Here is an 18,474-nt window from a genome sequence, read left to right on the forward strand (position 1 = left end):
AATTTTAGTTATCGATTAGCTTATACTGTATAACTTATACTGTGACCACTCTCCATTTTATGAAACCAACTGAGCAAATTGCCACTAAGTTGTTATTTTCATCTGCTGCCATTAAAAAATTCTAATTTTCAAATTATTATATATTTAGTAAATCCTTTCACCAAGATGTTGATCTCTAGAAGTGAAAAGTGGTATCTCTTAAGTATAACTTCTCCTGCTTCTTTACTATAATATTTCATTGATTTATTTCTGTTGTATAGCTTGAGAGTCCAAAGAACTGTTCTGGTTTCATCACTGGATGTGTGACATGTTGATACCAGCTTTATACATATGGAACCTCGGAATAAAGGCCTATATCTCTATTTTGGGTGCAAAGAGTGGGTACTTAATGATTAGATCAACTATCTCATTATGTAAGAATTAATGAATCTGTGTCCACTTTAGGACCAAAGTTGTAGAGTTATATTGACCAGTTTCTGGTAGAGCATTATATTCTGTTTATTGCCATAGTAATGACAAACTTTGTGGAAGCTGTCTGCTAATTCATGTTGAGTTCCTCATCGTTTCTTTTTCTTTTCTTACCAAAAATAGCTTCTTTCATCTTTGCAAAGTCATTTACAATTGACATCCTGCAGTGTATTGATTTATATACTTGGTGGAGTAGGGGTACTTATGCCTCTTTAATTATGAGGTGAACAATCATTGTTGATGTCAGTTTTTGTACAGTGCATCCTTTGTGCCATTACTTTCAGATTGCTGCATCAATTCAGCACATAATTTGCAACCACTGATGTGTTCTGTTAGATATATTGGACACAAAAACAGACACAGCTTTATACTTTATCCTTGTTCTCAGGAATTTTTTTTTTTTCTCTGATAAAGCTTTTTTTGTTTCATCATGTCATAGTTAAGTTTATTTTTTTTACATCCTGGCTTGATAAGATGAGTCTTATAAATTCTCCTACTAAAATGTGTGACTTTGTACCAGTGTTAGAAATCCTTACTCTATATGACGTTTATTGAAGTCTGTCAGTTTATAGATTACAATACCTTACTGCAGATGTGACTAGCTAATTCTAACATCAATGCAAAATTATCAAATTTACAAGAACCTTGACCATTTGACCTACTTCAACTAAAAGGTCAAGTCTGCTTCACATAGTTTTCTTTTAATCCTTTAGCATTCAAACCAGCCATATCTGGCCAAATAGTCAACTTGTTTTTATGCTCAAACCAGCCAGATCTGGCCTCTCACACCTGCCCTACAATGTCCTTTTTAAAATAAGCAATCACATTGAAATCTCACAGCTACATTATAATGCATGATTAATTCAAAACAATGTGAATGAATAAGCATTACATTCGACTAAGTTATCTGAATGCTAAAGGGTTAAAGAAGGGGCACAGCATTTAATTTTGCATTCTTTATTTGACTTAGCACTACAATTTCAGAATTTGGACAAACAATTTCTAGAAAAATTACTTGTCATACTTTAGTATCCTATCCCTGAGGAGATTTGCCTCTCATTTAGCTCAATGATGATAAAATTACAGTCGAGCTCTAGCATTAATATTCCCTTTAAAAATATATCTTTTGATTTAAAATATTTTATTTTGTGTCATCAATGTAGTTTTAGCCATCCACACTCACCCTCATGCATTTTGACATCATTGTATCTTTGTGAGTAGCTTTGGGTGATGCATGCATATGTCCTTGTATGGTAGTCTCTGTGATTATGCATATGTGTTCATGTATGCTCAAACCTATTTGTGTGTATGATCTGTGAAGTTCTGTGCACCTCAGTAAACTCAAATGTATTCAAGTTAAAAAACAAAATCCATTTATATATCCTATTTATTTTCCCTCTTTTTCTCTCCTATTTCTCTGTCATTTCTATTGTTCTCTGAAATGATAGTCTTTTACTTTCTCTGGTGACTTTTCATTTCTATTTCACCATTTTTGAGAATATGTTCAAATATATTCATTGCATTCACTTTATAGAGTAATTTTTGCTAACATCATCATTGTTATTGTGAGGGGGGATGTTCATTTGGATTGTACATTTGAAATGTAAACTTAATTCATGCACATTCCACATGCACCCATAGATGCATTCTAAGTAAAACTGTTGACCATATTCTCCGGAAAAAGTGGGCATCAAACTTTTGAGATGAAAGTTCACTGGACAATTGACTCTAGCTAAGTCTGCCTATTTCTAAGTAGTTCGTGTGACTTGTGTTCTTTTATGGAACTGACATCTTGTTAGAATATAATGCTGGTTGCAAAGAAACCCCAGAAATCATCTAGCATCTTATTCAGATAGATTTGTGTCCCTTAATACTAAAGAATGGAGCAGTGTGAAATGAAGCATTTTAATCAGGAGAGCTGACTCAGTGAATGAAAGGGACTATCTTTTGATTGAAAAGGGTTCATCTTTTTGAAGTCTTTAAATAAGTACTTATACCCAACTTTTAACCACCTCTTGTTCACACACATTTTCAAAAAGATGATTCGCACATCTTTCTATTCAAATCCTATTTTGCAGTGTTTAATAATTTTCCAAAATGAAATGCAATGTCGTATCTTGTTAATTAATTATTTGATTGCAACTGATGAGTCATGTGACAATAATTCCTATATTTTGCTTTTGTTTACATTTTTGTTTTTGCAATATTGTTTTATTGATCTCTACATAAAACTTAACTATAAATACTCATTAATTCTTTCATTTCTTCATCAGTGATTCATTCAATCATTCTGGTTAGACAGAATCTGATTTTAGTGAAGAACTTAATTTGGTGTCCCAACACTGAAGTCATCGTCTTCTCTGGACCCCCCACCCACCCTCTGCATATTTTGCTCTTTGTCTTTCACTCTCTTTCACTTGCTTTCTGCTGTTAAATGAGTAAGGCAGTAACCAGCACCTTGTCTACACCAGTTCTTATTTCATGAGGTCGTTGGACTTAATGTTTTTCAGTTGATGTAATTTAAATATATCATTTGTAGTATTACATGTATATGTATTATCTGTGAAATTATATGTATTTATGTTGTAGTGGCAACCACAGCTACTATAATTAGCATTCGGATTGTTGCTTGGTTTCTCAGCACTGTATGCCTTATCTTTGTTTCTGATTCTTCATCTACATTGGAAACTTTACATATAGCAACACAGAGTTACTAATTTCATATCATCCTTGTTGTGAAAGATGTAATATTTAGCTGTGTACTTCTATATAACCATTACTGGTGAATCTATAACCATATCATCTATATTTATTTCACCTCCAATTTTAAAATGAAGTTGTCCACTTGGTCATTTTCTTTATTCATTAAATTTTAGTCATTTTTCTAATTGGTTCTGATGATTAGTTGGAACCATTGTGGCACGTTAAATCATATCAAAACATTTGGTGACAGTGTGTAATGGAAATATTCTGGAACAGCAGTGTGAAGAGTTTTTAAAAAGTCTGAAGCAGTTTTCCTACTGAGATGGGGAGATGATACTTAGCAGGGTGTAACTCAGGTGGACATAACTTTCTCTGACAATTAGTTTAAGTCAAACTTTTGATCTCTGTGTTTCAAATGGGCCATACGTGTTTGGAACTTGCTGTAGTTTATGTTTTTTGTATATTGATCATTGAAAATATAGTACTTCTTTCCTTTCAGTTAAGCCTGACAACACTTTCTGTTATTAAAACAAAGATTTTTCTTCAACTTGTTGCAGTTATTTTCTTACTTGACTTGCTGTAACTATGACATTCCAGTTGTCAACTAACCACTTTTTGATATTGTTATTAATTTGAAAAACCTAGGGAAATTTCTTTCTTTATTTGAAATCTTTGGTTTAGAAAATATAACCTTATTTTGAACAATGTGGGTGGGGGGTCTTCCTACAAGTTAGGACTTGAAGTTTCTTCTTGGAAACAACTCTAAACCTTTAGCAATTCAGAAAATGTAGTGACAATTTTCAAAAGATGTTACTAAACTTTTTACCCTTTTGATACCAACCTGCTTGATATTGCCTCAGGTTCTATTTTATGGAGTTCCTGTTTTAAACTGATCTAAATTAAAACTTGTCATCAAAATTTCATGTTAATTTATGTTCCAATGACAAAGTTATTTTACAAGGGGTACCCAAAAGAAACCAGAATTTTGCAATATTATTTTATTCACTTTTACATGTTTAAACTTTTACTGTCTTCAATGTATTCTCCATTTGAAGCAATGCATCAGTCCAGACGTATTTTCCACTGTTTGAAGCAGTCTTGAAACTCTTTTGAAGTGATGCCTTTTAACGTCTCTGTTGTTTTTTCGTCACCCCTTCTGCATCTGCAAAACGTTTTCCATTAAGGACTTTTACTTTCAGGAGAACAAAAAAAAAAGTCGCAGGGAGCAAGATTGGGTAAGCAGGGTCATGCCATTTTAGGTCAAAAGCTGTCTCACACTCAAGGCAGTATGCACAAGCGCAGTGTCATGATGTAACTATCACTCTCCACTTTGTCACAGGTCGGGGAATTTTAGTCTCACCACATCTCACAAATGCTTCAGAATTTCATAGTAAAATGTCTGGTTAACAGTTTGATCAGGAGGAACAAATTCTGTGTGGACAATTCCGTTCGCATGATGAAACATATCAGCATCGTCTTGACACGCTTTTTTGGGAGCATGGTGACATTGTATGCTTCCATTGACTTGATTGCTGCTTCATTTCTGGGTCGTAGTCATAGCACCAGCTTTTGTCACCAGTGATGACCTTCAAAAAAGGGTCCAGATCAACTTCCAACTGTTCTTTCAGTTTATGGCACACATTCAGTTGTGACTGCATTTGATCTTCTGTGAGCAAGTGAGGCACAAATTTTGCTGCAACTCTTTTCATTCACAATTTTTCACTCAAAATTCATTGACAGGAGCTCCAGGACACACCAGTCATATCAACATATCGTCAGTTGTTTGGTGAAGGTCCTCCAGGATCAGTTCATGAATTTTCGTGATGTTTTCATTCGTTTAGGACGTTGACGGTTGTCCTGAACAAGGTTAGTCTTCCAACAACAAGTGACCATTTCTAAAGTGTGAAAATCACTTGTAAACTTGTGTTTTACTCATGGCAATGTCCTTGTAAGCTGTTTGAAGCAAGACAACTGTTTTGGCTGCTTTTTTTCCCAGCAGAAAACAGAATTTTATGAAAGCACACTATTCTTTTATTTCAGCCATCGCAAAAATCAACAAACAAGGGGATGCACTGCATAACAATGACACACTACATGGCAGTATGACCTCACTTAATGCCGCCGGTTGGCAGAGTGATGTCTGAGGGTCACATCAAGTGGCTTCTTGCAGCAGAAGTCTGAACTACAACCGGTTTGTCCCACAGAGAATGTTTCTTGTTACTTTTGGGTACCCCTTCATATACTTAATTTTTCATTATTTTCAAAATCAATTGAACCAAAGACAGTGTATTTCAACTGAAATATGGTAAAAATGTTAATCTGACAACTGGATGGTTTTACCTAGGTTCTGTTTAGAAGAATGATATAAGTTATTTTAATTAGCATTTCTTTCATTGATCAAACTTAATAAACTTCCTAGAAGCCTTCAAGAATTGTATTGAAATTGATAAAGAAAGATGAATTGTTTTGATTTCATTGTAAATTCCTTATACTGCTGCCATAGTTTTTTCCAGTCTATTTCTCTACTGGTCACTTGGTCAACTTCAATTTCTCCATGCTTCATATTTTGTGTTTTTTCTTACTGATCTTGGTAATATATTAAATATCTTCTCTTTCCTTCTTACTGATATTTAAAATTTTTTAAAATAAAATTTTAATTTTTCTTGCCTCCATTAATGAACCTAAATGCTAAACAAATTTTCATTAAAACTTTTTCTTTTAAACATCCAGAAGGTTCTAACCTGTCTATATTCCTTAATTGTGCCTCCCTTGCCACTGCATGCTATAAAATATTAATAACTTCTACTCATTATTTGCACACCTTGCATTAATAATAATTAACGGTTTATACCAGTGTATATGCAACTGATGTTTTCTTTCTTTCTTTACAATGTTCAAATGATTTAAAAGTATCCCTTTTTTCTGCTTTCCATTTTGATATATTTATTTTGTTGTTTTCCTCTGCAGAGGGTTTGATCAAGTTTCAGAAAACTAGTGATGGTGATGAAGCTGAAGGAAGACTTACCCAACACTTTGGATGTGAAGAAGAGAGCAATAGTGATGAACCTCTGTCTCCTACACAGGAAGAAGACTCTAATCTCTCTGATATTGGTAGCCCAGTGTCCAGTATTACTGGCACCATAGATTTTGGCATTTTACGTACAAGAACCCCTGGTCAAAACCAGACATCATCTTCCACAAAAGCAACTGTAACTATACCACCTGGTCAACCTTATGCAGTTCCTTCTGGGTCCTCTGCTTTAGCAAACCGGCACACAGCTACTACTTCTCGAAATGGTAATTCCAATAGCGGTCAACACAAGTCACGGCCCAAAAAGCCCAAACCAAAAACACAACCTAAAGCTAAAGTTATCAAATTCCATGAATACAAGGGTCCACCAAATATTGTGAAAAACATTCAAAATGCAGCACAAAATTTGGCTAATAATTCTGAAACTCCTTACCATATTCTTCTTCAACAACAGCAACTATTTCTTCAATGGCAGCTGCAGTTTCAACAGAAAAAGATTGCGTCCAGCTCTAAAGGGAGTGAAAATCAGGGAACATCTTCTGCCCCTCATAGTTCCTCTGGCAACATGGTTATGACTGGTTCCACCACATCACCAGCTAATGCAGCCAGCGTCACTGCTTCCACAAGTCAACCAAGTCCATCACCTCCACTGTTGCAGCAAAGACCGACGCCATCACACACTCCACAGCCACAATCAACAAATCCTCACCACCATCATCATCACCACCATCACCATCATCACCATCAACAACAGCAGCAACAGCAGCAACAACAACAAAAACAGCAGCAACAAAAGCATCAGCAGATAAGCTTATTATCCCAAAACCAAGCCCATCCATCCTCACTCCCACAAGTGTCTCCAGCTTCTTCCCCGTCACAAAAGACTGTAACTTCCATCACTGCACCAACTACAGCCAAATCACTCTCCAATCTAGAAGACATGAAAGTTGCTGATTTAAGGGCAGAGCTAAAAAAGCGAAACTTGACTGTGTCTGGTTCGAAGCCACAATTGATAGAACGCCTTCGTAATTATTTGGAGATTAAGTCCAACAACACAAACCCAACAGTAACCAACACTTTACTGGACAGTAATAGTAACCTTTCTCTACAAGGAATTCAAGCCCTGATATACTCTCCAGAAGAGTCCATGGTTACAAATATTACCCCTCCAAGTTCGCCTAATTGTAAAGACAACTCAAACAAGTTGTCTACAATCTCTTTAGATAAGATGGAGGTATTGTCTAGCAACTTCCTTCTCCAGAAGAATCATCTTAACAGCAATACCATGAATAGCAACAGTAACAACAACAACAACAGCAACAATAACAATAGCAGCAGTAGTAGTAGTAATGGTAACAGTTCTGTGCCAATGACAGTGGATTCTGTATCAAGACCACCTTCTGTAGCACCAAATGAAAATGCACCAATGGATGTTGACCAAGGGACTTCTCTTTCAGCAGAACTATCTCCTAATGTCAATGGTGGGTCCAAAGCAGTTGGGGTGGTCTCTCCACAACAGCAGCAGCTACCAGTTCAAACTCAAGCTCAACAGAGAAGTATTCTGGGCCAGGAAGAACTGGTCAAGCAACAACAGAAAACAATTGAAGCTCTTCAGCGCCAGTTGCATGAATCACAAATGCAATTGCAGTTACAACTTCAACAACAACAATTAAAACTGCAGCAGCAGCAACAACAACAACACATCAATGTATTAAAACAACAACCACCATCGCCTCAACAAGTGATGGCAGTGCACTCACCACCTCAGGTGGTCAGCGTACAATCTCCACCACAGGTTATGAGTGTTCACTCACCACCTCAGGTAATGGCTCTACATTCTCCTTCTAGCATGATGGCTGTCCAGTCACCACAAATGATGAATGTCCACAGTCCTTCCCAAATTATAAATGTCCAGTCTCCAACACAGATTCTCAATGTTCAGTCACCGAGTCAGGTGATCAACCCACAGTCCCCTCCTCAACATGTCATCACTGCTCAGTCCCCTCCTCAAATTCTAAATGTCATGAACATCACTGCTGCTGACTCCAAAGTGCCTATGGCTCCTGCCCTCCCTCACACATCGCCATTGCAGGTACAACAATCTCTCAAATCTCTTGGACTAACCTCAATTCCGATCTCAGCTCACTTACTTCAGACATCATCTCCCAGCGTACAACCAACCCAAAGTCTACCTGCAGTGATTGTGACTACTTCAACTGCCACTACCGATATCAAACCCAACTTTGATGAATTATTTGGCAGCCCTCAACCACAGTTGAGTCCTGCCAGTCCCGTTGAGCTGGCTAATCTGGCTTTGAACTATTCCACTTCACCAGCATCTGTATCGCCATTCCTGATTAGTGTATCTAAAGACAGCTCAAGGGAAGGAAGTCCATCTCCAAAAGGTTTCATAGGTAGTCCCAGGTATAGTAATGTTGTTGTTATTATTCTTATTCTTCTTCCTATTATTATTATATTATGGTGGCAAGCTGCCAGAATTGTTAGTGTTAAAACAAATGCTTTGCAGTATTTGTTCTGACTCTTCACATTTTGGGTTCAAATCCTGTGGTTTATATCTTTTCCTGAAATCCATTAATGAAAGATATAGACATACATACATGTCTGTGTGTGTGTGTACACACACACTCTCTCTCTCTCTTACGTACACACACACACACTAGTACAAACATGCTATCCTTAAGATAGCATGTTTTACATTGTATCATATATTTCTATAGTGTATATGCATAAGTATACATATGGCATACATGTGAGAAGAATGCTGGCAAGTCATGCGACATGAATGAAGCTCAAGCATCAATAAAGAAAAATGTAAAGTAGAGCTATAAGATGAAATTTAATTATATTAAACAATGTGCATTGGTAAAACAATGGAAAATTACTACCTAAATACTACCAGTAAATTTAAATATATATATATACATATACACACATACTATGATGCATTTTTAATACAGTTAGGATTTGTCTTAAAACACAATATCATCATAAATACCATTATCCTATTTACCTTTGTGCTTAGTGAAAAGTTGAGCCCATCTTGTACTCACATTATTGTCACTAAAGTGTATTCTTTGTTTATATATAACATGCAGTTATATAATTAAATATTGTCACATGAAAAATGAAAGTGAAGTGAATTAAGCTGTTATGTAAATATATAGTAAATTATATTAAAGCAATGGGCATACATACACAAATATGCCCCACCAGCTTTGTTTTCTCATAACTTTCAGGAAAATACATATTTTTTTAATGAAATTTTCTATAAATACACTTCAGATGGTATAGATTACAATTATATTAGAATTTGTTGTGAAAAAAAAATTGGGGGAGAGGTGTTTGAAAAAATTCCCACGAGTCAGTTTCTTTTCCTCATAACTTTCAGAAGACAAATGCTTTTCAGAGTGTGTAAGTTACAGTTATATAGGAATTTCATGTGATAAGAAGAATGGTGAGCACACACACACACACACACTTACTGACACACATCACAATTTTTTTTTAAAATTTCAACTCATTTTGTAGATATACATGATGTGTATTAGTATATATGTGTGTTTTCCCACAAATTTTTTTCATATTAAATTCTGATATAATTGTAGCCTACACATTCTGAAAGGTATTTGTAGAAAATTTCATGAGAAAATAACCATTTTTATGAAAGTTATGAGGAAACAAAGCCGACTTGTGTGAATTTTCTGAAGCTCCTCTCACAACCCTTGCTAAAATATTTTCACAACAAATTCTTATTATCACAATGCGCAGAGACTGTAGTCTGGTCATGAACACTTTGCTCCTGTCAGTTACTGTATATCATTTTGCATGCACTAACAGAAGTCCATAATAAACATATAATTATAATTGGGGTATACATACACAAATGTGCCTCACCAACTTTGTTTCCTCATAACTTCTAGAAAATGGATATTTTTTCATGAAATTTCCTACAAATATGTTTCAGATGGTGTAAATTCCCATTATATCTGAATTTGTTGTGGAAAATATTTTTTCAGGAGAGTGGGGAGAGGAATTTCAGAAAATTCACACAAGTTGGCTTTGTTTCCCCAGAGCTTTTGGAAAAATGAGTATCTTTAAATAAAAATTTCTACAACTACCCTTCCAAAGTGTGTAGATTTTGATTATATCGAAATTTGTTTAAAAAAAAATATATGTGATGTGTGTCAGTATGTATGTATGCTATACCACCAATTTTTATTTTCATATTAAATTCTATTTTAATTGTAATCTTTCTGAAGTGTATTTGTAGAATTTCATTAAAAAATATCCGTTTTTTTCTGAAAGTTATGGAAACAAAGTGTTTTGGGTACATATGTGTAGGTATGCTGCAGCTTACTCCAGCCAGTTACTATATATCATTGTGCATGCTTTACCAGAAGTCCATAGTATTTTTTAAAATTATGATCGTAGACATACATACACAGACAGACAGACAGATACACACACACACACACACACACACACACACACACACACACACACACACACACACACACACACCTGGGTTCCACATGCATGTTGTAGGTGCCTCACACTGTATTGAAACCCAGAACCATTTGATTATAAAATTTAACACCCCAACCACGTAACAGTACCTACACCAGTCATGTTATGTATCCCTTTGGTATGTCAATAAACTATATTATTTATTAGTTTTACTACTCACAGAGAGAAGAGAGCAGCGTTAATGTTTTTTTGTTGTTTTTATAGTAATTACCATTATGATTATTATTTGGTGTTTGTTTAATTTCAGTAGCATTAGTATAACTCCTGTCACCTCTGCATCAACAAGCCAGGAGTCAACTACTGACAGTACAGTAGCCAGCACAAACTTAACCAATCCACCTGCAGCTAACAACGAAGTTAATCCTGCAACTGGCTCTTTTTTCTCCATCCCAATGAGACAACCTCCAAAATATGATGAGGCTGTTAAGAAAAAACATCAACTTTCTCAGGTGAATTTTTTATTATTATTATTATTATTATTCAGTAGTTTTATTTTTATAACGTGCTTTCACTTCACTACCGAGCGCAGCTCTGTGCGCCTTGGGTATGTGCTGTGGTTTGCTGTGGTGCTCTTATGTTTACTGTATTGAAAGTGTTTTGCGTAGAATGTGTGCAGTACCCAGTAGTGCAATTTTCTGTATGTTATATATATTTGTAAGTCCTGGTGTTTTTGTTATGTATTTGTCTGAATATTTTTTTATTATACCTAAGGCACCTACTATGATAGGAATTGTTTCTGTTTTTAGATTCCACATTCGAGTTATCTCTATTTCCAGGTCTTTGTATTTTGAAAGTTTTTCCATTTCTTTTAGAGAAACGTTGTCATCTGCTGGTATTGAAACATCAATTAGAAGGCATTTTTTTCCTTCATGATCTTTGACAACTATATCTGGTCTATTTGCCTTAATTTCTCTATCTGTGTGTATTGGCATATCCCAGAGTATGGTTGCTTTCTCGTTTTCTGTGACCTTTTCTGGCGTGTGTTTATACCATCTTTTTTCTGTTGCTATTCCATAATGTTGGCATAGCTTCCAGTGTATATAGGTCCCAGCTCTGTCGTGTCTGTGAATATATTCCTTCTTAGCCAGGACTGGGCAGCCAGAGATAATATGATTTATTGTTTCTTGTCGATCTCCACATATTCTACAGTTACTTGTTATATTTCTTTTCATTATTATTATTATTATTATCATCATTATTATTATTATTATTATTATTATTATTATTAATTGAAGTGGCGAACTGGCAGAATCGTTAGCATGCCAGGTGAAATGCTTAATGGTATTTCGCCCATCGCTACGTTCTGAGTTCAAATTCTGCTGAGGTTGACTTTATCTTTCATCCTTTCAGGGTTGATAAAACAAGTACCAGTTGAACACTGGGGTTGATGTAACTGACTCATCCCTTCCCCCAAAATTACTGCCCTTGTGGCAAAATTTGAAACCATTATTATTATTATTATTATTATTATTATTATTATTATTATTATTATTATTATTATTATTATTATTATTATTATTATTATTATTATTATTATTATTAAGGTGGAGAGTTAGCATGAACATTAGCATGCCAGACAAATTGCTTAGTGGCATTTTGTCTGTCTTTATGTTCTGACTTCAAATTCCGTTGCCTTTCATCCTTTCAGGGTTGATAAATTAAGTACTAATTGAGCATCGAGGTCAGTATAATCATCTAGCACCACTCTCCACAAAATTTATTATAATTAGTTCAGACTTTGTGCCTAGTATAGAAAGAAATAATAATTAAAATAATAATTATTATTATTATTGTAGGAGGAGGAAAAAATAAAATGCAAATTAAATCTTTTTTCTTTTATTTAATTGACCTTACTTCAATATTGTTTATTACACCCTACCACTACCCAGTAATTTAAATAGTCTCATCACTGTATGTCTTTCTCTGTAAAATAGTTGTGAAGTTTGTCTTTCATTTCATTATACTAATAGCAGACTTACATAGGATAATGAACAATGTGTCCCCACTATGCAAACCCTATGAAACAAAGAAACATATACAGAACTTCATGCACCACGTACAATTCTCTGGATATGGTCGGAAAGATAGGGTTCGGGTATACAGAAGAGCTAGAAAGAAGTTAGAGAGCATTATATGTAATGAAATCAGTGATACCTGCCCTAGATATAGAAGTAAAGACTAGAATAGGAAACAAAGAGTTTGTGACAAAGCAAATGGTGTACATGTGTTACTTACAAGACCGACAAATATCAAGGAGTGATGTTTGCAGAGGCCACAGCCCATGGAGAACTAGCCCAAAAATTTAAGAAAGCTCTGAAGGAGGCCAAATTCAACATTAAAATCATTAAAAGACCAGGGAGCTCCATCAGATCACAACTATGTAAGATGTACCGCTTTGAGAATACCATTGCACCAATGATAACTGCACTAACTGTAGAACTAGAAATGTAGTCTACAACATAAGGTGTATAGAGGATGCTTGTAAAGACAAGAACATGATATACATAGGTAAGATATCTAGAAGCATTGCAGAGAGACTAAATGAATATTTGAGACAATATCACAACAAAAACAGTCCTCCATACTCTACCAACATGCCAAAGACCAACATGGAAGCACACTGGGTCAACTTGATATCCGCATTTTATCCAAACACTTGAAGGACCCAACACTCAGACAAATACAAGAGTACGTTCTCATAAATGAAACATCGCCAGCACTAAATAAGAAATGGTGTAGCCATCTGGTTTCACCAGTCCTCAGTCAAATCGTCCAAACCATGCTAGCATGGAAAGCGGACGTTAAACAACGATGATGATGATGTAGAAGGTAGTCATACCCCAATACCCACAATTTATATATACATAGATAGACTTAGTAGGCTGTTATGTAGACGTATGTGTGTGTGTATATATATATATATATATATATATATATATATAGGTAAATTGACATGTAAGTAAACAGATAGAAAGGTACATAGGTAATACAGACAAGCACACATACACACATGAAGACTGAAGCACATGACCATATGCACACTTCAGACAGACACACACACACACAAGGACACATATGGAGACATATCCATACATAACAGACGCACGTACATAGTCACACAAAACCATACACATAGGCACACTCAAACATGCACACACAAGGCCCCAGCGGTACACACATACACATACAAACACACATACACATGCAAACACACAAACATACAGAATACATACATGCATACATATACATGCATACACACACATACATGTATACACATGCACACTGATGCACATGTGCACAAACAAAAAGGATGCAACTATTGAAAAGGTTGCAAGATGCAATGAAAATTTTTGAAAAAATAAATAAGTAAATGAGTGGAAATCAAACCGGTGAGTGTGTTGAATAATAAGGCACTAAAAGAGAATGACTCTCCCCAGACACAATAAAAGACAAAGATAGTTTTTTTTTTTTAAGGTTAGCATCTCAATAGATTATGCTATCTTTTCTTCTCTCTCTGTCTTACTTTGTTTCTCTCTCTCCCGCTCTCTTTTTTCTCTCTCATCATAATCAAACACTTGACAATCCCCCTTTTCTTTCCTTAAATATACTTGTTTTTCTTCTTAGACTCCAGTGTTTGTAACTTTGCAAGATGGCGCAGTGGCAGCTAATGGTCTGGCCCAAAACTCTGCCCCAGCTTTGGTTGCGAATGAAGCTGGCGCCAACAACCTCAACATCAATGTATCAACTAAGAGTCAAGCTATGGATGATGTTTTAGAAATATTGATTAGAAATGGAGGTTAGTCAGTTGGTTTTGGATTTGATTTCATATTTTATTTCATGTCTTGCCAGTGTGGGGTGGGGGTGTTTTCTATGAAAATACAATTGAACATTTTGCTTCATCTTCCTATGTTTATTCATTTATTGTTGGAGCCAGTTCTCAATTGTTAATTATGGAAGTTAAACTCTTTCTGCTTGTCAGTTTTTTTGTTTTTTTTAATAAAATTTGTGTGGCATTTCATTTATGCAGTTTGTACTTTCAGTACTTTAAAGCAGTCTGTATGTTGGATATAAACTATTTAAAAATTATTTTGGAATGCTGTAATCAGAACTGATAACATTGGAATCAAATTTCAAATTCTCTACTTTTCTACTTCAAATTCCACTTACCAAAGTCTTAATCAACTAACAAGAAAATGTGACTTAATGATCAATCTGGCTGGATGTTTGTCATGGTCAAGTTATTGGTTGTTGTTGGGTTTGAATTACCCTAACAGAACTATTTTTAGGGTTATAAACTTGCATGAGCAAGTTTTAGCTTAATGCTAAGAAAACTAGGGGGTTTTGTTGCTTTATTATGTTGGTGTTTAACTTGAAATTTTTATAAAAAGATGTGGCATTAGAAATTTCTGATTATGAAGAATTTTTGATGTAGCTCAAATTTTAAACAGAAAAACTTTAACTGATACCGATATTTCTTTATAATACATTTTAGGTTTTATCTCTTAAGAAATAGTATTAATGATACTGTTTGGTCAGTAAGTATAGAAATGATTATAGCAGTATTTTATTGTTTTGTTTGCTTGCTTATTTCAGAACTTCCTCCAAGTGCAGCACAAGAACCCCCTCCAACACCAAAAACAACAAGCCAGACGCCAACAACATCAACGATTACTGTAACCCAAGTTGTTGCCACCAGCAACAGCACAAGTTCAGCATTTTCTGTGGCTACGATGTTAATGCCATCTCCATCATTGCCACTCAACAACAATGTATCTACAACGGCTGTTAATCAGCGACCTGTGGTGTCAGTGTTGGCACCAGTCTTGATAAAACAAGAACCTGATATTTCATCATCGCCACCAACTTTGACTTGTGATGGAACCAGCCACGAATTTGTTGATATTAATGACGTTCTTAGCCAAGATTTTAACAATATGGACTGGACATCAGACACCAGCTTTCCCAGCTTGGATCTTCCAGATATCTTTAATGATCAGAAAATGACCAACTCTATTGTGCCAATAATTAATAAAGTAGATGCTGCCAACCCCGGTTCTTCATCAGATTTAGATGTACTGAATTTACCACAAGACTCAGAAACCTCTTGCAACATGCAAATAGATGTATCGGACTGGTTGGATGCTTCCTTCACTTCAGCATCACTCAACACACCCATCTCTTTCACATCATCAGACCCAATTCTAACACCCAAAACACAACAAGATGTTTTATTTAATTTTGTTGAAGCTGATTTCTCAAGTGTTTCTGATACTCAGTGTGGTATGGATTAGGCTAAGCGAACAAATCTGTTAATAATTTGAAATCAGTCGCCAATGGTTTGATTGGTGAGTTTTAGTTATTAATTAAACACACATTTAACTATCTTGACTCTACTTCCAAGATTGAACCAGTTGGCAGCAGGATAAAGATAGCCTGCAATAGTTATCAGAAGAGCTGTGTGTTTGATCTGCCAGCACAGCCATGGAGATCACTGTATAACTGCATTAACTAATACAGCACATCGGGATGTCGTTCACTGAACTTCATATACACTCACATAATTTTAGTACATCCTGCCTAGAAAGTGGGGGAGGGAGAGGTTTAGAGTTCATCACAAGAACATCTTCTCTTACCCATTGGCTAAATTCTGGTACATAAAAATCTGGTTTTTGTTTTTTGAGAGGAGTACAATCCTTTGTGGAATTAACTCTAGCTTTGGAGAAATTCATACTAGAAAGTTTTTGATTGCTCCAAAGGAGAAGTTTCTTCAGTAGAAGAGAAACCATTCTTTTTCTTTTATTATCATTATTTTTTTTAATACTTCTTTCTGAATTCCTCCCAAATTCCTCTTGCTTGTAATCTAGATGCAAAAAAAAAAAAAAAATCACTGTTTTACAAATTTCTGTTTAGCTTTCTCTGACTTATTGACTTTTTAAATTTAAAAACAGAAAACAACACTCCCGCCTCCAAAAAAGACTGAACTTGAGATTTTGATGGTCCACTGCCCTTCTTCACTCAATGTGCCCTTCCTCTTCTTTCCTCATTGCACAAATTAATCACTTGATAACTGTTCAATTTTGGCTCATGCCCTTGCTCTTCCTTCCTTCTTTCTCTCCCAATCTTCATAGTTGACTGCTGGGAAGTATCTGTTATGGGGGAGACTTTACTATGCTCCCCGCCTTCTTTTCTCTGTTTTACTCTATACTAAATTACCAGCTTTATTCAGTGGGAACGACTTGTATTTTTTTGTATGTGTAAGGTTTATTAATGATCAATGCTAAATAGTAAAAAAAAAAAAAAAAAAAAAAAAATTGCATTTTTGGTGAAGGTTAGGGAATGGGGGGATATTGTGTACTGACATGCATGTACACACCTACATGACTACACGCATTCACGCAACCAGACATCAATCAATGCATACACATTCAGACCCAGCTCTTCAAAGTTCTCTTTCTGTTGACACCTGCATACACACAGACACACACGCACACACACACACACACACACACACACACACACACACTGGGTGCATCTACACAGTAGATGATATCAAAGAAAGCTGCTATGTCCCAAACTGATAATTTCCCAAAGAAACTTTGGAAACTGTTTCTGTGAAATGGTCAACAAAGCACAAATGTATTTGTGATACCAGGACCAACAAGTGTGTATAATAAACAGAAAATATATAATAATAATAATGATAATAATAAGGTGGAACTAACAAAAAGATAAAAACTGAAAAACACTGTCACTATTATGAATGTTGATTTAAGTTATGAGTACGAACGCAAGTGAAGTCTGATTTAAAAACAAAATTACCAACAAAAAAAAACAAAAAGAGAAAAACCTTCCCTATAACAACCACAAAAAAAAAAATTTAATATCTTTGTTCTGTGATTGAAGCTTCCAGTTTGTTCCATGACCTGACATGGTAACCATTGCCAACAGTGTCAAGTTACCATTGTATCCACAAATCCATACTGACAACTGTCTAGTTAGCATTGCTTTTTTTTCCCAGCCACACATTCGTACCTAGAATAACCCACCATGATCTATCTCCGATTCTCTTTCATGAGCTTTGATGTTTGGCTTGAATGGTGCAACAAACAAAATATCTTACAAGATTCACATGCAGTTGATTTTCTTGTTCTTTTTTTTTTTTGTCTTTTTTTTAACTTTCACTTTCTTCACACTCAGGTTATGAAAAAATGATTAAAAAAAACAAAAATATCACTTAAAAAAAACAAAATATGAACAATTATTTAAATTATTCTAATTTAAAGATTTTTGCATATTTATAAAAGTCATTCTTTTTCTTGATTTTCTTTTAATTTTTTTAATTGTTTACTTTTATTATTATTATCATTATTATTATTGTTATTATTGTTTTGTTTTTTTTTGCTTCCTTCTACAGTCAGAAGAATCAAAAAAAAAATTCCATCACACTAACAATATATGGAACATAAAATTAGTTAACCATTATTTCTTAATTTTGTTATTTTTTTCTTCCCTGTCCCCTCCCTCAGGTGCAGTGAGGGGTGGTACTGGTAGCAGTCAATTTGACATTTATTAGACAAGAAGCAGAGATTAAGTTTATCTTTTGTGTTGATCATTTCCCCAGGTATTCTAACTCATTGGATCTGAAGTGCGGTAATTTCATGCCTACAGTCATGAAAATTGTAAAATCAGAGAACAGGTACTGTTACTTCCCATAGGCTATCAAG

At 35.0% G+C, this 18,474-nt stretch overlaps 1 protein-coding gene across 35 annotated transcripts in view; it reads left to right on the plus strand.

Moving 5' to 3' along the window:
- LOC106872761 (uncharacterized) overlaps positions 1-18,232 on the plus strand; it is a 417,879-nt gene extending 399,647 nt beyond the window's left edge. For 23 of the 35 annotated variants that reach the window (XM_089358676.1, XM_089358664.1, XM_089358645.1 and 20 more), the window contains 4 exons: positions 6,139-8,626; positions 10,998-11,199; positions 14,375-14,546; positions 15,344-18,232. In XM_089358676.1, coding sequence (XP_089214802.1) covers positions 6,139-8,626; positions 10,998-11,199; positions 14,375-14,546; positions 15,344-16,041 — 3,560 coding nt within the window. In that variant the 3' untranslated portion in view covers positions 16,042-18,232. The remainder of the gene's footprint in view (positions 1-6,138; positions 8,627-10,997; positions 11,200-14,374; positions 14,547-15,343) is intronic. The other 12 variants (XM_089358646.1, XM_089358648.1, XM_089358654.1 and 9 more) reach the window with 1 other exon arrangement.
- The last annotated feature ends 242 nt before the right edge of the window (positions 18,233-18,474 follow it).

The sequence above is a fragment of the Octopus bimaculoides genome, chromosome 10, assembly GCF_046866305.1.
Source record: "Octopus bimaculoides isolate indiv1 chromosome 10, ASM4686630v1, whole genome shotgun sequence".
NCBI classification, from domain to species: domain Eukaryota; kingdom Metazoa; phylum Mollusca; class Cephalopoda; order Octopoda; family Octopodidae; genus Octopus; species Octopus bimaculoides.